The 20,438-nt window shown below is 44.1% G+C and overlaps 1 protein-coding gene across 10 annotated transcripts in view; it reads left to right on the top strand.

Moving 5' to 3' along the window:
* Positions 1–20,438, top strand: part of ELAVL2 (ELAV like RNA binding protein 2) — a 245,677-nt gene that overhangs the window by 58,326 nt on the left and 166,913 nt on the right. For 5 of the 10 annotated variants that reach the window (XM_077249294.1, XM_077249293.1, XM_077249295.1 and 2 more), the window contains exons 2-3: positions 2,555–2,645; positions 12,192–12,432. In XM_077249294.1, the coding sequence (XP_077105409.1) occupies positions 2,574–2,645; positions 12,192–12,432 (313 nt within the window). In that variant the 5' untranslated portion in view covers positions 2,555–2,573. The remainder of the gene's footprint in view (positions 1–2,554; positions 2,646–12,191; positions 12,433–20,438) is intronic. The other 5 variants (XM_077249297.1, XM_077249298.1, XM_077249296.1 and 2 more) reach the window with 3 other exon arrangements.

The raw sequence follows: 20,438 nt of genomic DNA, 5'->3' as shown, positions 1-20,438 counted from the left end.
ATGCTTTAGGTTTTTTATATGTTTTTATTACAGCTAAATGTGAAAGCCTTATATTTAGTGCCAAAGAGAGGGTGGATCCCTTCTGGGAAATAAAGGACCCCACTTCCAGCTTTCCTCCTGCCCCCCAATTTTTGGCGCTAAATTTATATCTATAAGCTATGTTCACATGTTCTGTTTTTGCTGTGTGACTGATTTGGAAACCTGCTGTTTTTTAAAACTGCAGCATGTCACTTCTTTCAATGTTTTGCAGTGTTTTTTACCCATAGGGAACAATTGCAAAAAAACGCAGGTATCAAGTTTTGCTGCTTTTTCTGTGAGGGAAAAAAAAGCCGCTACAGCAGTGTTAAAAATATTTTTTTCCCCAAGTTTAAACCATAATGTCTTGGTGTTTATGGCATTTGGTATTAGTACAGTTTAATTAGTGCTATGTAAAGTAAACATTGGCCAAAGGTGTGATATTGAACAATACCTGTGGGCAACCAAAGTGTAAAAGTAAAGTGTCCTACAAATTCAGTGCTCTTCCAATGTCTTAGGTAAACTATTCCTGATCAGTTCACCTCCCCCACTGTTAAATTTGTGATCGTGTATCTTTTCATGAACTCGTGAATGTTTTTGTCAAAAAATACTTTTTCATTAAATTTGACCAAATTGCTCTTTTTCCAAAAATTGTTTTATGGTTTCACATACAGGTCCTTCTCAAAAAATTAGCATATAGTGTTAAATTTCATTATTTACCATAATGTAATGATTACAATTAAACTTTCATATACTATAGATTCATTATCCACCAACTGAAATTTGTCAGGTCTTTTATTGTTTTAATACTGATGATTTTGGCATACAACTCCTGATAACCCAAAAAACCTGTCTCAATAAATTAGCATATCAAGAAAAGGTTCTCTAAATGACCTATTACCCTAATCTTCTGAATCAACTAATTAACTCTAAACACATGCAAAAGATACCTGAGGCTTTTAAAAACTCCCTGCCTGGTTCATTACTCAAAACCCCCATCATGGGTAAGACTAGCGACCTGACAGATGTCAAGATGGCCATCATTGACACCCTCAAGCAAGAGGGTAAGACCCAGAAAGAAATTTCTCAGCAAATAGGCTGTTCCCAGAGTGCTGTATCAAGGCACCTCAATGGTAAGTCTGTTGGAAGGAAACAATGTGGCAGAAAACGCTGTACAATGAGAAGAGGTGACCGGAACCTGAGGAAGCAGTGGACTGAGTCTGGTGTGGAAACATCCAGAGCCACCGTGCACAGGCGTGTGCAGGTAATGGGCTACAGGTGCCGCATTCCCCAGGTAAAGCCACTTTTGAACCATAAACAGCGGCAGAAGCGCCTGACCTGGGCTACAGAGAAGCAGCACTGGACTGTTGCTAAGTGGTCCCAAGTACTTTTTTCTGATGAAAGCAAATTTTGCATGTCATTCGGAAATCAAGGTGCCAGAGTCTGGAGGAAGACTGGGGAGAAGGAAATGCCAAAATGCCTGAAGTCCAGTGTCAAGTACCCACAGTCAGTGATGGTGTGGGGTGCCATGTCAGCTGCTGGTGTTGGTCCACTGTGTTTCATCAAGGGCAGGGTCAATGCAGCTAGCTATCAGGAGATTTTGGAGCACTTCATGCTTCCATCGGCTGAAATGCTTTATGGAGATGAAGATTTCATTTTTCAGCACGACCTGGCACCTGCTCACAGTGCCAAAACCATTGGTAAATGGTTTACTGACCATGGTATTACTGTGCTCAATTGGCCTGCCAACTCTCCTGACCTGAATCCCATAGAGAATCTGTGGGATATTGTGAAGAGAAAGTTGAGAGACGCAAGACCCAACACTCTGGATGAGCTTAAGGCCGCTATTGAAGCATCCTGGGCCTCCATAACATCTCAGCAGTGTCACAGGCTGATTGCCTCCATGCCACGCCGCATTGAAGCAGTCATTTCTGCCAAAGGATTCCCGACCAAGTATTGAGTACATAACTGAACATTATTATTTGATGTTTTTTTTGTTTGTTATTAAAAAACACTTTTATTTGATTGGTCGGGTGAAATATGCTAATTTATTGAGACAGGTTTTTTGGGTTATCAGGAGTTGTATGCCAAAATCATCAGTATTAAAACAATAAAAGACCTGACAAATTTCAGTTGGTGGATAATGAATCTATAGTATATGAAAGTTTAATTGTAATCATTACATTATGGTAAATAATGAAATTTAACACTATATGCTAATTTTTTGAGAAGGACCTGTATGTTTTACATTGGTGACCTGTGCTCATGTTTCTGTGGTCAAAATAAAGCTGAACTTTTGTATCCTGAAAAACCCTGCAAAATATGGTGTTTGTAAGCAGCTTCTTACTGCCAAGAGAGTAGGTTTGGCCTGCAGAATAAAAACGCAGCCAAAACGCAACGTGTGAACATAGCGTAAAAGTGAACTAGTTCTCTGACCAGTAAAGCAGTGTTATACAAAATGCTAGCATAGGATGTTTTTAATGCCATACTTGCGTTTTCTTGCTTATCTAACATGCAGTACTTTTTGTCCATATTGCAGACGGCAACTCCAAACTAACATGGCAGTCAGACTGTGTGATGTGGCTTCTCTGCTTAGAAGTGGTTCGTGGGCAGCAGAGCCTTGGACTGGGGTCTGTGGGATTTTTCTTAAATTTTTGTAGGCTTTTAGTAGTCACATAGGCCATACCAAAACCATAAAATTATTAAATTTAATGCAGCTCAAAATGTCTGCATGTAGTTTTCATTTCATGTAGTTTCTACTTCACCATTTGTAAGCAATTTATGGTGGTCTGACTTGGCTTTGAATGGCTATGCAGAAGGTCCTAATGTTTTAATATTAAATATGTTTTGGTATGGTCTCAGACTATTCTCCTTAAATGTGTATACAGTTATCGAAGATAAAATAATTTGATCACTTTAAAGAGGTTTTGTTGTGTAGTGAGAACAGTTTTGTTGATCCTAACTGCACATTATTCATTATGTTGCTTAACTTCAACCCGAGCATTATTTCATGCCGAGCAGATGGTCCAGTAGCTGAGCAGTGCTATTATTTCAGCACACCCGGCCTAGTGCAGCTGTTCACTTGAATGTTGGCTTGAGGTCTGTTTTGCAACTTAAAAAACAAATGTTCCATTGGGTAAAAATTGTATTTTAGAAAATACTATCCATTGTTTGCAGAATACTGACAAGTTTCTTTGTTGTACTTAAGGCTAGATGCTGAAAGTCATAAAAAAATCCAAATTTTTAAGTTTCACGATCAGCCAATTTATTTAACCTAAATATACACTGCACACAAAGTTAAGGATATTTGGCTTTCCGGGGGAAATTTCAGAACAAATCTAAAATGCACTTTAACCTTTTCAGGTGAACTTAATGTGACAGTCTCTAAACTTTTGAATACACATGTTCAACTGTTCAGTGTTTTCAGTACTTTTTGCACAACTTGCTGTTCTCTAACAAGGAGCTTAATGGCAAAATTCACATCAGTTGTTTGATCAATGAATCACCCAATACATTTTGGGGTTCAATTAGAATTGGTATTTATAGTGTTCCTCATCATGCTCTTCACATTTTGACATCATGAGCCTAAGGCTTCTTTCACACTTGCGTCGGTACGGGTCCGTCGCTAAGCGTCGGCGCGATGTACCGACGGACATTGTGAAAATTCGGCACAACGTGGGCAGCGGATGCAGTTTTTCAACGCATCCGCTGCCCATTCTAAAGTCCCGGGGAGGAGCGGGCGGAGTTCCGGCCGCGCATGCGCGCTAGGAAATGCAGGACCCGACGTACAAAAAAATGTTCCCTTGAACGTTTTTTCGTGACGACGGTCTGCCAAAACACGACGCATGCAGTGCACGACTGACGCGACGTATGGCCATACGTCGCGATCCGTTGGCAGTACAAGTCTATAGGAAAAAAACGCATCCTGCGGGCACATTTGCAGGATGCGTTTTTTTCCCAAAACGACGCATTGCGACGAAGGCCAAACGACGCAAGTGTGAAAGTACCCTAAGACAACACCTAATAATTGATCAACACTACCTTGCCATTGTGAGGCTTCAAGCAGGGTATTCTCAGATGGAAGTGGCCAATGAGCTTAGAGTGTCAGTGTCATCAGCAGGTTGCCACAGAGAACCTGGATGAGTCACAGACAGAAGTGGATGTCCTTTGGCCACATTCCACACTGATGACTGCTTCATTGTGAACAATGCCCTTGGAATCGAATGAAGAATGCCATACAACTCCACGAACATTTAAGGGAGGTGAGCGGCACCAAAGTGTCACATCAGACCATTCGAAGCAGTATAAATCCGCATGGTCTACGTGCTAGTCGTCCTGCAAGGGTACCTGAACACACCACTAGGCACAGGCATCATCATCTTCCATCTACTATGGACGGGGGATCAGTGGGCCTCAGGTCTGTTCACTGATGAGTCAATTCACGCTGAACAGAAATGATGGGTGCCAATAATATTGGAGACTTTAAGGAGGGCAATATGCATTAGCCACTGTTATCACCAGATGAGCCTGTGGTTGTGGTGTTAGTGTTGGAAGGTGTCTAGTCAATACGGAACTGCCCTACACTTTGTGAATGGTACAGTGACAAGCCCCTACTACTTGAATAATATTATTAATCCAGTCATTGTTCCTCTGCTCGTTCAACACAGGCCTAATTTCATCTTCATGGATGACAATTCTCCTGCTCATTGAGGTCACATCATTAGGGAACGACTGGGGTACCTCAAATGGAGAACTGAATCCCATAGAAAACCTATGAGATCAGAGGAGTTGCCATGTAAAGGCTCATAACTCTGTACCCCAGAAACCCAATGATGCCATGCGTCAACAGACAATAGCTCAACTTGTGAATAGCATTAGACATTGTTGTCAAGCTGTAATTGATGCTCAAAGCTACATTACAAGTGATTGACACTGACATTTTTTGTAGGGGTATACCCACCACTGTTGGCCTTTGTTTCAATAAATTGTGTGAGATGACGAGCTTACCTTTGCATGCTTCTACTTAAGTGCCCTGCTTTCATGATAAGATATCACAGTAGTGTGACCTTTTTCGTTTCTCCATAAATTTCACCCGAAGGCCAAATATTCCTAACTTTTTGTGTGTAGTGTATATACTGGAGCTTTCAGGGGAAATGAAATACACATGGTATCTCTTGTGGTTTGCTTGTAGTGAAACTAAAAAGCATTGCTGTACAATAACTGTACTTTTTAGGAATTGTTTAGGAATAAGATTAAAGTGTACATTAAAGGAGATAACCATTTTTTTGGTGACTTTTTTCAAAAATGCTGAAATGCAAGTTTCTTAAAAATGTAAAAGAATTGCAATGAATAAAAAAAATGGACTCTATTGTGGCTCCATATGGCATCAATTTTTTTTTCTTTGTTCAACCAAAGCACTTGAATGGCAGAATCATCTGACACAATGAAGGAACTAGTGAATACTGCAATTCTTCTTTTTTTTTTTTTTCTTAATAAAAAAAACAAACAAAACCATTTAAAATTTGTAATGAAACCCAATTGCATTTTTTCCCTCAAATACATGAATTTATTTATTTTTATTTTTTTGTCACTAGAGGTGGACAACCCCTTTAGGTTATGTGTACACAGTGCGATTTTGAAGCGTTTTCCCAGCGTTTTTTCAATGCGGAAATGGGCCAAAAAAGCTCTGGAATGCTTATGCAAGTTTATTCAATGACCATCCTGAAGTGTTGTGCACATGATCAGTAATTTTCCTTAAGTATTTACAGTGTGTTTTTATCTGCAGCATGTCAATTTTTGCGTTTCTGCAGCGGTTTTCACCCATTGACTTCAATTGAGTCAGTCAAATCTGCAGCAAAAACGCAGGTATAAAAATATTTGCGGATTTGCTGAGTTTTTGTTTTGCGTTTTACCTGCTTCCTATGGTGTTTCCCACTCTGTCATCTGTGTGACAGTGTGGGGAATTACCGGCGCGGTAGTTCTTATTGGCGGTAATGCATCCGCCGGTAAGATGGTCGGTCAGCGCTCTGCAGGATCACTGTCAGATGTCAGCGTGAAACCGCAGCTGTGACTCTCAACCGCAGTAACGTTACTGCTGTTACTGTCGGTCAGAGCGCTGTGGGATCATGCTGTCAGATGTCAGCGTGACCTTGCAGCTGTGACTGTGACCAGCAGGTGTGGGCTGATACTACTGTCATCTGGCTACGTCTGCTGTCACTGATGACTGGGACAGCAGGTGCTGCTGAGGGGAGATGTAGTCTCATCTGCCGGCCCCTGTGAAAAAAATAATTCACACATTCAAATAAAAATGGAAAAAAATTACTCTCCCAACACCAAATCCCCAATGCCCTCTTCTAGAAATAATGTAAAGTAATAAACTAAAATCTACTCACCTGTCCACTGTAGTCCATGTAATCCTGAGTGTTCCATGGCGATCTCACGTGCAGAACAGTCACATCGGGAGATGTGACCGCTCTACCTGGCTGCCGGTGACAAACTGACAGGAGGTAATCGCTCCCATAGTGTATCACTGAGTTCCTGTGAGAGAGTTCACCAGAGTAAATCAGCAGCCCCGTTGTGTGAGAACTTTCCCACGCAGCAGTGGTGCCGTAAGGGAGAGCTCCAGTGCTGATGAACTCCAGTGAACTCACGGCAGCTCAGTGATACACTGCTGGAGTTATTACCTCCTGTCAGTGTTTCATCGGCTATCTTTGAGAGGAGTCACATGACTGATGTGACTGCTCTCAACGTGATCAGGATCGTTGTGCGACATAATGGATTATCTTCTCTGCGGACAGGTGAGGAATATTGTGGTTTATTTTATTTTTCGTGCAGGAGATGTTGGCATCAGTGGATTCAGTTTGGTGAGTATGGTTTAAAGGGCCACTGTCACCCCCCCCCCAGGCGTTATAAACTAAAAGAGCCACCTTGTGCAGCAGTAATGCTGCAGTCTAACAAGGTGGCTCTTTTAGTTTTTGATTAAGTTATTACCGCAATAAAACGTTTTAAAAATTGGCCAAACGTACCAGCGATTGTACCGGGAGGCGGTCCGAAGCGTCCTCTGTGTGCTTTGTCTCTCTCTATGTGTTTGTATGTTTTAATGCAAATGCATATTTACACCAGCAGCAACCACGTATTTCAGTGCCACGTATTTCAGTGCCACGTATTTAAGTGCTCCACTCAATGCTCCACCATGACAGTTTATAGATCTATAGTGCGGAATAATAATGATCCCCCTCACCGTTTATTGATGATCAGTGCGGTATAATAATGCAGACCCCTGACCGTGCATTGATCTGCAGTACGGTGTAATAATGGTCACCCCTCAACGTTTATTGTTCTTTGATGTGGTATAATGCAGACCCCTCCTCCTTTAGTGATGTTCAGTGCGTTACGAATAGGTTCACTAAGCGTTAATGGGTTAACGCTAAAGGAGTACGCTGCATGGCGTGATTGTCGCAAGTTACGCCATGCAACGGGTCCGTTAGCGCACCCATTGACGGCAATGTGTTTAGGATCTGGATCGCATCGCTAGCGCATGCCATTTTTTAGGCACGCCCTTGCGATGTGCCGTTATTTTCAGTCGGACCTCAGATGCTGCTTTCAGCGTCCCAGCTCCGTTCCTCGCTAGCGCAGATTGTGGATCTGCGATAGCGGGATCGGCAAAAGCAATCCCGCTAAAGACATTGCGCTGGTGCAATACGCTAGCTATATTCGCAAAACGTATTGCCCGAACGCAATGTAAACCTATAATGCTCCCCAAAAAAACAGTATTGATCATCAGTGCTTTGTAATTTATGGCCACCCACACAAGTACCTAATTTTCATTGCTGCTGGTGTAAATATGCATTTGCATTAAAACATACAAACACATAGAGAGAGACAAAGCACACAGCAGCTTGCCGCCATATACACTAATCCTCACCAGATTTTGGAATCTGGCAGCCGAAAATAATGCCGGAAGGCGGGGGAGCAGGGGCAACGTCAGACAAGGGAGAACGTCCGAGCTGGGGGAGGGCCTGAACAGCGCAGTGCAGTGCGCATGCCCAGGAATGCCAGCCCCGCAGTGTGCATAATGAATAACACAGTGCGGGGCGGGGATTCAGTAACAGGGCGGCCGCACTGCCCGCACAGACGCAGTCAGGCACCCTGCGTGTGAGTGATGACGGCCAAAGAAGACTGCGCAGGCCCCAGGCAGGCACGCACAGCGCAGGCGCCGGATTTGAAGCAACAACGCGAAGGGGGCGGGTACCATCGGCCCTGAAGAGAAGAGTGACGGCAGTTTGAAGATTCATAGAGGACGCTTCGGACCGCCTCCTGGTACAATCGCTGGTACGTTTGGCCAATTTTTAAAACGTTTTATTGCGGTAATAACTTAATCAAAAACTAAAAGAGCCACCTTGTTAGACTGCAGCATTACTGCTGCACAAGGTGGCTCTTTTAGTTTATAACGCCTGGGGGGGGGTGACAGTGGCCCTTTAATTAAGATTATTAAAGGAATCTGTCATTATTTCAAATAAAGGACTTTATTCTAGGTGTCTGTGTTTTCATACAATATCACTGTTGGGTTAGTAATGGATAGCTGTCTTAGATGCCTCTCCATTACTAACCTGTGGGCTTGATGTCATCTGACAATACAAAGGTGACATCAACCCCACAAATAGGAGCCCTTTTTGCCACCGCTACTGTGCAAGTGAGAAGAGCGAGGCTAATCTGCAGATTTGGTGCATCTTATAGATGCGCATTTTCTGGGGTGTCTGAGAGATGTTGTTAGTCTGGGAGGGGCCAGTATCCATGGCCCCTTCCTAGGCTATTAAGATCAGCCCGCAGTTGTTTACCTAGCCTTTGCTGATAAGATTTTATAGGGGGACCCTATGTCAATTTTTTTCTGGGGTCCCCCTGTAAACTAGCTAGTAAAGTCAAAGCAAACAGCTGTGAGCGGATATTAATAGACTGGGAACCTTTATGGCTATTAGCTCCTTCCCAGAATATTAACAGCCCTCAGCCGTCATCTTTCCCCCTGCTGGTTATTAAAATATGCGGGAGTCCAGCAATTTTTTTATTTTTTTTTCTTAAAAATTAACAGTTGCTGTCTGGTTACAGCCTATATACGTTCATTGTTTTAATGCTCCTACATAGGCTGGAGACTGTGTTCCTTATCGGTTTAGTAATGAGGGTGTCAGGCTGACACCTTCTTATTACTAAGCCTAGAGCAAGGTGTCGGTGACAGCAGCCAGGAAGCCCTAATCTCATTACTCTGATGCTACTGCATCAGCATGAAAAAGGTGGTGATGAACCAAGAAATTACATCACAACTTTTTTTAAAATACCTTTTAGCTGAAAAAGCATTAATTGCTGTACAAAAAGCATACAAAACCGCTGCAAAAACGCACCAAAAATGTGTGTTTTTGTGCAGCGTTTTTCCTGCCAAGAGATGCAGAAATTTCTGCTACTCAACGTGCGCACATAGCCTTAGTTTTTCAGGTTAACCAATTTCTTATCTGCTGTATTGTGGCACTATAGCTAATAGAGGGAATTTGCCTTAGGCAATCAATTTGCTTGTGCTGGGTCATAGAATCATAGAATGTTAGAGTTGAAAGTGACCTCAAGGGTCATAGTGTCCAACCCCATGCTCAATGCAGATTCACTAAACCATCTGAGACAGGTGTCTGTCCAGCCTCTGCTTGAAGACTTCCATTGAAGTGGAACTCACCACCTCTTGTGGCAGCCTGTTTGACTCATTGATCACCCTCACTGTCAGTTGTAATATTTTATATGTATCTTCTCCATTTCAGATTCATTCCATTGCTGCTTATGTTTCCATGTGCAAATGAGAATGATTCCTCTACAATGTGATACCCCTTCAGATATCTGTAGAGAGCTGTTAAGCCTCCTTTGTTGCAAGCTAAACATTCTCTGGAGAAAGACTGACATCTAGCGAAATCAATACTTGGATGGACATTGATTTAAATGGGTGCCATATAATATTTTGCTTCTTTTACATCAGCATTGCGTGAAAACGTATTTCCACAGTAGGACACCTAGTTTTAGTCAGCTATCTGTAGAGGGGCTGCCCATGTCAGAAACACTTAAAAAGGTAATCTGTCACCAAGCCATTTTGATGTGTAAACGTGAAGCCAAAGGTGAAAATAAATCAAGTAATTAAAAAAAATTCAGGGACCATTTGTGTGGTACAAAAGAAGGCTGTCAATTTCATCACTACATCTTTAGAATGTAATTAGTCTAGTCTAGTTTTTACTTGTACCTGATAAATTACCTAGTTCAAAGTATGTTATTTCCCTGACATGTATGTTTGGGAAAATAACCATTCTCCAGCTACTTTTTTTTTCAGAATTTTGCACTGTACTTTCCTATTTTTTGTTTACTCATTATTTTTCGAGGGGGTTAATAGGAAAGTTGCACTGCAGAGTGTACGAAAATTACATTACAAGTATGCAGTATATAATTGATATGCCAAGAGCAGACATTTTCCCATATAGATCAACAGCTCTAGAGGTTTCCACCTCAAACGGGTATTCCCAACATCAGCTTTTCGTTATATTGGGACTCCCAATCAGAGGTTGACTGTCATAAATTATCTTTTTTTTTAAATAAAGCAAATCCCACATCTATGTAGATGCTGTCCCTTGACTGCAAGTGTTTTGGAGCAGATTGCGGTGACCATGCCTAGGTCCCCCCATCCATTCACTGCTTCTCCTAGCTGTCTGACCAGAATGGTCTAGGTATATGCTCTGCTTTTACTAGTGTATGTTTTATGCAGATCCCCACCACCAGGCTGTTTCAGGCTGCTGCTCATGCCCAGAGCCCTCCAGAAACACACCTTTCCAGAAAGTAAACGTCTAATTACGCTATATGTGGTGATCAGTAATGAGGGAACATGCTCGGATAATGTCTTAACCAAGCATGCCCAGGTGTTAAGCATCTGGGAGTGCTCGTATATTATGTTTGAGTCCCTGTAGCTGCATGATTTGCAGCTGTTAGACAGCCTGAACCCCTAGAGATTCCCTGACAGGCAATCCCTGCATGTGTTCAGGCTGGCTAACAGCAGCAAATCAGGGACTTGAACATAATGTACGAGATCTACCAGATGCTCAGATAAGAAGTTATCTGAATACGTTTTCTCATCACTAGTGGTGAAGTTTAGTAGAATAACCTACAATGAAAGGTGTAGCCTACCTAACTGCTTCTCTGTTACTGTAGAACATTTCAGACGTGGTGTATTGAAACAAGATTTCTTGTGATCCTTTGCAATGTGCACAGACACCTTTTATAATCACTGTAAAATTAAAGGGACTTTTGGCACAGCATGACTGTTAAAACAAAGTCCCGCTGCTCGTTTCTTCACTACGGGACCAATCATTTAAGTACACCTTCATGCCTACACCTTCCCTCAATCTGTACCCCCTCTTCTTAGATTGACAGCTCTTCATAGGGCCAGAGAGGCGCAGAGATAGAGAGAAAACAAGTAGGTGGGAAGGTGTATATAAATGATTGGCCTCATCATGAAGCACCAAGCGCCTGTACTTGGATTGAACAGTTATTCTGTGCTGACAAAGTCCCTTTAGTGTGTGGGAAAGATATAAACACTGACAGAAGCTGCTGAGTGCACGTCCATCCAAGTGCAGGCTGTCGCCGGTTACTGCAGTACATAACCTGCTCCTTTGAACACATTGTACTGCAGCGTCCGCTACACTTTGTACTGTACTGCACTTTGCAGCTTCTATCAAAGTCTTTGCAGGGACTTGTGCAAAACCACCAGCTAACTAGTTGACTTACATGTCTGAGTGCAATCTGAAAATTGGACACAACTCTGACATGCTGGGATTTTCCTCACTCTGTACAAGGGAAAAAATCAGAAAATCGGACGTGCACAATCCCATAAAGTAACATGTCGGTACCCATTTAATATTGGATTTCAGCACTTTAGAAAGCTCAAAAGTACATTATTAGTCTTACAGTTCTGCCTATTCAGCAAAGATCTTTTTTTTAGTATATTAGTTTAGTATCCAATAGCCATGTTTAATAACCTGTGTAGTTCATTATATACAGTAGATACTTGGGTTTGAGCAATGCACATTACTAATTGTAGATATTGAAAGTTTCAATACACATTGGCCCTGACAGCTTTTTTTCTTTCCTACATTCTGTCTTGTTAGCAGGTAATTGCTGCCATGGAAACACAGCTGTCCAATGGTCCCACTTGCAATAACACAGGCAACTGTCAAAACTCCATAAACAACTGCACATCTCCAGTGGACTCCAACAATACCGAGGATAGTAAGACCAACTTAATAGTGAACTACCTGCCTCAGAACATGACACAGGAGGAATTGAAAAGCTTGTTTGGGAGCATTGGAGAAATAGAATCCTGTAAACTAGTCAGAGACAAGATAACAGGTATGCATTGTTAAATCACAAGCATTTCTGCAAATTTAGCTTTTTTTTTTCCCTTTTATTCAACATACAGTAGTTGCATGAGACCTTTAATTAGAGGACAAAGAATAAAGCCCTCTTACCAGTTTTTATCCTCTTAATATATTGCAGTCATCATACTATATAGCACTCTGTGCTTACAATTGCTCATTTTGCCCTTCTAATATTCTATATATTTTTTCCCTTTTCCATCAGTAAGGCTATGTGCCCACGATCAGGAATAGCAGCGTTTTGGACACAGCGTATTTTCTCTGCCTCCAAAGTGCTGTGTTGTAATTGCACAGTTAAATCCGCATGTTCTTAGTGAACTTTGCGGATTAACGCATCTAAAAAATGGCTATGGGGGAAACTACGAAGTGGAGGCTAGTGTCTCCACTGCAGAAATTGACATGCTGCGGCTAGTAAACCCGCTCTGCGAGCTAGTATATGCAACGGTAAATTAAAGCTGTGGGAATGGGATTTCTATAGATGCCATCCATTATGCTTCTAATGTAGAACACAGTGTAAATGTGCTGCATCCAAAACTCTGCTATTGTCGATCATGGGCATACAGCCTTAAAGGGAAGAGTGGTATTGCCTTTTGAGACTTTGGCACACTGAAAATATGTCTTAAATGTTGATCAGTGGGTGTTCCACTTCCAGGACACTCCCTTTTCAAGAAAATAAAGATCTTTGTCCCCCCCTGCCAGCATTCTATAGAGGATGAGGCCATGCATTAACAGTCTCATCAAAGAATGTCTGTTTTTGCTGACAGTCTAGCATTTCACAACTCCCATAACCTAATGTGAAAGCTACATGCATGTCATTTCAACAAACTTGGCATAAATCCGTAGTACAAACAATATGAAACTTTGCAATAGATCTTTTCAGAGAAATTTGCTTCTTTCCCCACTTATGAGCCTGTACATCCCACTATCCCCTGCCCCTTGAACTTGTTGTCCTCTGAAAAATGACTCAAATCCATCTTGGTTAGTGTTGAGCGATACCGTCCGATACTTGAAAGTATCGGTATCGGAAAGTATCGGCCGATACCGGCAAAGTATCGGATCCAATCCGATACCGATACCCGATACCAATACAAGTCAATGGGACTCAAGTATCGGACGGTATTCCTGATGGTTCCCAGGGTCTGAAGGAGAGGAAACTCTCCTTCAGGCCCTGGGATCCATATAAATGTGTAAAAGAAAGAATTAAAATAAAAAATATCGCTATACTCACCTCTCCGACGCAGCCTGGACCTCAGCGAGGGAACCGGCAGCGTTGTTTGTTTAAAATTCGCGCTTTTACTTGGTTACGTGAAGTCCCGGCTTGTGATTGGTCAGGGCGGCCATGTTGCCGGGACGCGGACCAATCACAGCAAGCCGTGACGAAATTACGTCACGGCTTGCTGTGATTGGTCCGCGTCCCGGCAACATGGCCGCCATTAACCAATCACAAGCCGTGACGTCACGGGAGGCTGGACACACGCGCTTTTTAAAATGGGCGCGTGTCCAGCCTCCCGTGACGTCCCGGCTTGTGATTGGTTGCGCCGCGGTCAACCAATCACAAGCCGGGAGGCTGGACACGCGCCCATTTTAAAATTTTAAAATGGGCGCGTGTCCAGCCTCCCGTGACGTCCCGGCTTGTGATTGGTTGACCGCGGCGCAACCAATCACAAGCCGGGACGTCACGGGAGGCTGGACACGCGCCCATTTTAAAAAGCGCGCGTGTCCAGCCTCCCGTGACGTCACGGCTTGTGATTGGTTAATGGCGACCATGTTGCCGGGACGCGGACCAATCACAAAGCCGGGACGTAATTTTAAAATCCTTAAGGACCTGAAATTACGTCACGGCTTGCTGTGATTGGTTGCGTCTCCCATGTGACTGCGACGCAACCAATCACAACGCCGGAACGTAATTTTAAAATCCTGAAGGACCTGAAATTACGTCACGGCTTGCTGTGATTGGTTGCGTCCCGGTCACATGGGCGGCACGCAACCAATCACAAGCCGGGACTCACGTAAAGGAAAGAAAAGCGCGAATTTTAAACAAAGAACGCTGCCGCTTCCCTCGGTAAGGTGCAGGCTGCGTCGGAGAGGTGAGTATAGCAATATTTTTTATTTTAATTCTCTCTTTTACACATTTTTACATTAATGTTGTTTCGATACCGATACCCGATACCACAAAAGTATCGGATCTCGGTATCGGAATTCCGATACCCGCAAGTATCGGCCGATACCCGATACTTGCAGTATCGGAATGCTCAACACTAATCTTGGTCAAAGCAAGATTAACTGCCACCTCACTGAAATAGTTGAGTAACGAAAACACAGACCAGGCAGACACGGGCAGATCGAACTGTGGCATTGATTTCACCTGTGTTGGATTCACATCCACACAGCAAAGTACTGCGGTTAAATGCCGCTGTCTGCGTTTGACAGCGGCATTTAACTAGTTAATAGTGGTGGGTGAATCGCGATTTCACCCGCCGCTATTGCGGGCACATGTCAGCTGTTCTAAACAGCTGACATGCCCCGGCTTTGATGTGGGCTCACCGCGGAGCCCTGCATCAAAGCAGGGGATCTGACCTCGGACGTACTATCCCGTCTGAGGTCAGAAAGGGGTTAAATCACAGAGATATGTTACACAAAACACTTAATAAGTAATATTTCCCACATGTCTACTTTACATCAGCACAATTTTTGAACCAACATTTTTTTCTGTTAGGGAGTTATAAGGGTTAAAAGTTGACCAGCAATTTCTCATTTTTACAATTGGACCCCAAAATGTGTTGTAAAATTTGTCCTGAGTACGCTGATACCCCATATGTGGGGGTAAACCACTGTTTGGGAACATGGCAGAACTCGGAAGGGAAGGAGCGCCGTTTGACTTTTCGGTGCAAAATTGACTGGAATTGAGATGGGATGCCATGTTGCGTTTAAAGAGCCCCTGATGTGCCTAAACATTGAAAGCCCCCACAAGTGACACCATATTGGAAAGTAGACCCCATAAGGAATTTATCTAGATGTGTGGTGAGCACTTTGACCCACCAAGTGCTTCACAGAAGTTTATAACGTAGAGCCGTAAAAATAAAAAAATATTTTTTCACAAAAATGATCTTTTCGCCCCCAGTTTTGTATTATCCCAAGGGTAACAGGAGAAAATGGACCCCAAAAGTCGTTGTCCAATTTGACCTGAGTACCCTGATGCCCCATATGTGGGGGGGAACCACCGTTTGGGCGCATGGCAGAGCTCGGAAGGGAAGGAGTGCCATTTGGAATGCAAATGGATGGATTGGTCTGCAGGCATCACGTTGCATTTGCGGAGCCCCTGATGTACCTAAACAGTATTAACCCCCCACAAGTGACCCCATATTGGAAACTAGACCCCCCAAGGAACTTATGTAGATGTGTTGAGAAGTTAGCACCCCCAAATGTTTCACTAGTTTATAACGCAGCGCCGTGAAAATTAAAAAATATTTTTTTTTCCACAAAAAATATTTTTTAGCCCCCAGTTTTGTATTTTCCCATGGGCAACAGGAGAAATTAGACTACAAAAGTTGTCACGTTTGTCCCGAGTACGCTGATACCCCATATGTTTGGGTAAAACCCCTGTTTGGGCGCACGGGAGAGCTTGGAAGGGAAGGAGCACTGTTTTAGTTTTTCAACGCAGAATTGGCTGGAATGGAGATCGGACGCCATGTCGTGTTTGGAGAGCCCCTGATGTGCCTAAACAGTGGAAACCCCTGAATTCTGACTGAAACCCTAATCTAAACACACCCCTAATCCCAACCGTAAATGTAATCCCGGCCCTGGCTCTAGGCTCGGCCCTGGCTCTAGGCTCGGCCCTGGCTCTAGGCTCGGCCCTGGCTCTAGGCTCGGCCCTGGCTCTAGGCACGGCCCTGGCTCATGCGCCCACCATTTTCTTCCCGGAAGAAGATGCCGACAGCCGGGGGGCAGGACTGGGGGATGTAGGGAGGATCCAGGTACACCGTAGAGCAGAGGTGTCAAACTGCATTCCTCGAGGGCCGCCAACAGGTCATGTTTTCAGGATTTCCTTGTATTGCACAAGTGATAATTTACTCACCTGCACAGAATGATTCCAGCACCTTGTGGAATGCTAAGGAAATCCTGAAAACATGACCTGTTGGCGGCCCTCGAGGAATGCAGTTTGACACCTCTGACGTAGAGGGCTCCGGGGACCCAATTTCTTTCTCTCCTCTGATGTGCTAGATCATATCAGAGGAGAGAGAAATGAAATGTGAGATCAGACTTTTTTGTGGTCGCCGTTATTCAGTAAAATCTGACCCTTATGCTGTTCTTTGGTGTCTTCTACCCCTGGTGGGGTACCCCTGGTAGCTGAGACCCCTGAGAATTTCCGACGCTGTATAACCTTATTTCTCAGTGCCATTAAAAAGCATTGTTTTGCGTGCCAAGCTGACCTTTTTATTGATACCATTTTGGGGTAGATACGATCTTTTAATCACTTGTTATTGCAATGTTGCAATGACCCAAAAAAAAACCCCACGTAATTCTGGTATTTTTAATTTTGCTCTCGTTATGCCGTTTAATGATCTGATTAATTATTTTCATATTTTGATAGATCGGGCGTTTCTGAATGCAGCTACAGTACAGACCAAAAGTTTGGACACACCTTCTCATTTAAAGATTTTTCTGTATTTTCATGACTATGAAAATTGTACATTCACACTGAAGGCATCAAAACTATGAATTATCACATGTGGAATTATATACTTAACAAAAAAGTGTGAAACTCAAATTATGTCTTATATTGTAGGTTCTTCAAAGTAGCCACCTTTTGCTTTGATGACTGCTTTGCACACTCTTGGCATTCTCTTGATGAGCTTCAAGAGGTAGTCACCGGGAATGGTCTTCCAACAATCTTGAAGGAGTTCCCAGAGATGCTTAGCACTTGTTGGCCCTTTTGCCTTCACTCTGCGGTCCAACTCGCCCCAAACCATCTCCATTGGGTTCAGGTCCGGTGACTGGAGGCCAGGTCATCTGGCGTAGCATCCCATCACTCTTCTTCTTGGTCAAATAGCCCTTACACAGCCTGGAGGTGTTTAGTGTCATTGTCCTGTTGAAAAATAAATGGTCCAACTAAGCATAAAATGGATGGAATAGCATGCCGCTGCAAGATGCTGTGGTAGCCATGCTGGTTCAGTATGCCTTCAATTTTGAATAAATCCCCAACAGTGTCACCAGCAAAGCACCCCCACACATCACACCACCTCCTTTTTGTTTCACGGTGGGAACCAGGCACGTAGAGTCCATCCGTTCACCTTTTCTGCGTCGCACAAAGACACGGTGGTTGGAACCAAAGATCTCAAATTTGGACTCATCAGACCAAAGCCCAGATTTCCACTGGTCTAATGTCCATTCCTTGTGTTCTTTAGCCCAAACAAGTCTCTTCTGCTTGTTGCCTGTCCTTAGCAGTGGTTTCCTAGCAGCTTTTACCATGAAGGCCTGCTGCACAAAGTCTCCTCTTAACAGTTGTTGTAGAGATGTCTGCTGCTAGAACTCGGTGTCCTTTTCAGAAGTGCACAAAACTGTGGTCCGCACCGCTTTTATGCTCGCCTAAGAAGACGGAGACCGCTGGATCACAGGTTCTATGGTTTCCTGAGTGCCTCCATCGGTTTCATTATAGAGAATCTTCCGCTGGGGGTTCTGTCTGCATCACATATTTCAGATATTTACATGGCAACCCTGATGTAAGCGCTCAATGTAGAGTGCAGGATAAATGTGAGCAGAGACTTAGGCTACTTTCACACTTGCGTTTTTTGCAGTCCGTCATTTGGGGAAAAAACGGATCCTGCAAATGTGCCCGCAGGATGCGTATTTTTCCCATAGACTTGTATTAGCGACAGATGGCCACACGTCGCGTCCGTCGTGTTTTGGCGGACCGTCGGCGCGAAAAAACTTTCAAGTGAAGGTTTTTTTTGTCCGTCGCATCTGCCATTTTCTACCGTGCATGCGCGGCCGAAACTCCGCCCCCTCATCCCCGGACTTTAGACTGGGCAGCGGATGCGTTGAAAAACTGCATCCGCTGCCCACGTCATGCATAGATTTCACAACGTGCGTTGGTACGTCTGCCCGACGCATAGCGACGGACCCGTACCGACACTAGTGTGAAAGTAGCCTTAGGCTACTTTCACACACAGCATATTTGCTGCGTATTTTTACGCGCGCGTATTTTGCTGCTGCTTTACCTGCGTTTTTTTACGCAGGCAAAAAACGCAGCTGCTTTCACACACAGCGTTTTTTGCTGCGTTTTTTGCAGCTGCGTTTTTTTCAGCATTGTGTACTGAAAATAAAGTTTGTTTGAAAAAAAAAAAAAGGGGAAAAAAAAAGTCATTGAGGTCATTTCCTGTCTTTATGACTCAGAATACAATACACACTGGAGTTAACATCATGTCGATTCTGCCAGCTGCAATGGCCTTGAGCCAAAGACGCCTCAGCAAGCGGAACAGACATCAGCTGGGGTTTACTAACCCCACTGTCACTAACCCCAGGTTACTAGGGCAGGCGTCAGTCAGACGCCCCCCCTCGTAACCCTGTACGGTAAGGGTATGTTCACACGATCCTGATTTCAATCCTTTTTTTTCAGGACAAAAACCGCAGCTCTTGGCAGAAAACGCAGGTGCGTTTTTGGTGCGTTTTTGATGCGGTTTTTGATGCGGTTTTTAGTGCGGTTTTTTATGCAGTTTTCTCTGCAGATTGTCTGTGTTTGACACAAATAAAGCTTTAACTGCAGTGGGGGAAAAAAAAAAGAAATGATGTCATTTCCTTGTCCAACCCTTTTCTTCTTCCATCCTCCATTTTGGGACTAAACACCAAAATGAGTGGACGTGTTTTGAATGACAGCGCTCCGCAGAGTGCTGAGCGTAGGCCAGATCACAGCCTGCGGATCCAGCTCTATCTAGCTATTTAAGTCTACGTTCACATTTGCGGTCTGCGCCGCAGCGTCGGGCGCCGCATGCGTCATGCGCCCCTATATTTAACATGGGGGCGCATGGACATGCGTCGCACTTGCGTTTTGCGCCGGCCGCATGCGTCACTGCAGCGCACGCATCCGGCCGCAGAGGACGCAGCAAGTTGCATTTTTGCTGCGTCCAAAATCAATCAAAAAAAGGACGCATGTGGCGCACAACGCAAATGTGAACATAGCCTAAGTGCCACGTATTTAAGTGCCACGTATTTCAGTGCCACGTGCCACGTATTTCAGTGCCACGTGCCACGTATTTCAGTGCCACGTATTTCAGTGCCACGTGCCACGTATTTCAGTGCCACGTGCCACGTATTTCAGTGCCACGTATTTCAGTGCCACGTGCCACGTATTTAAGTGCCACGTGCCACGTATTTAAGTGCCACATATCACGTATTTCAGTGCCACGTATTTCAGTGCCACGTATCAAAGTGCCACGTATCAAAGTGCCACGTGCCACATATTTCAGTGCCACGTATCAAAGTGCCACGTGCCACGTATTTAAGTGACACGTGCCACGTATCAAAGTGCCACGTGCCACATATTTCAGTGCCACATATTTCAGTGCCACGTATCAAAGTGCCACGTATCAAAGTGACTGAGCGCCGGCCCTAAAGTGAAAGTGAAAGCAGAGCGGTGACGTCACCGCTGTGCTGTTAAGGCCGGAGCTCAGTCAGTGTCAGGAAGCAGAGGCTGGGGGACGCGCAGGTGAGCATGTACTGTTTGTTTTTTTTACTTTTACGCTGGTAACCAGGGTAAACATCGGGTTACTAAGCGCGGCCCTGCGCTTAGTAACCCGATGTTTACTCTGGTTACCCGGGGGCCTCGGCATCCTTGGTCGCTGGAGAGCGGTCTGTGTGACAGCTCTCCAGCGATCAAACAGCGACGCTGCAGCGATCGGCATCGTTGTCGCTATCGCTGCAGGGTCGCTACACACACACACACACACACACACACACACACACACACCTTCACTGGGGGGCGGG

The sequence above is a fragment of the Ranitomeya variabilis genome, chromosome 1 (genome assembly GCF_051348905.1).
Source record: "Ranitomeya variabilis isolate aRanVar5 chromosome 1, aRanVar5.hap1, whole genome shotgun sequence".
Taxonomy (NCBI): Eukaryota; Metazoa; Chordata; class Amphibia; order Anura; family Dendrobatidae; genus Ranitomeya; species Ranitomeya variabilis.
The sequence above is the reverse complement of the archived record's forward strand: the minus strand, read 5'-3'. Positions and strand labels throughout refer to the sequence as shown.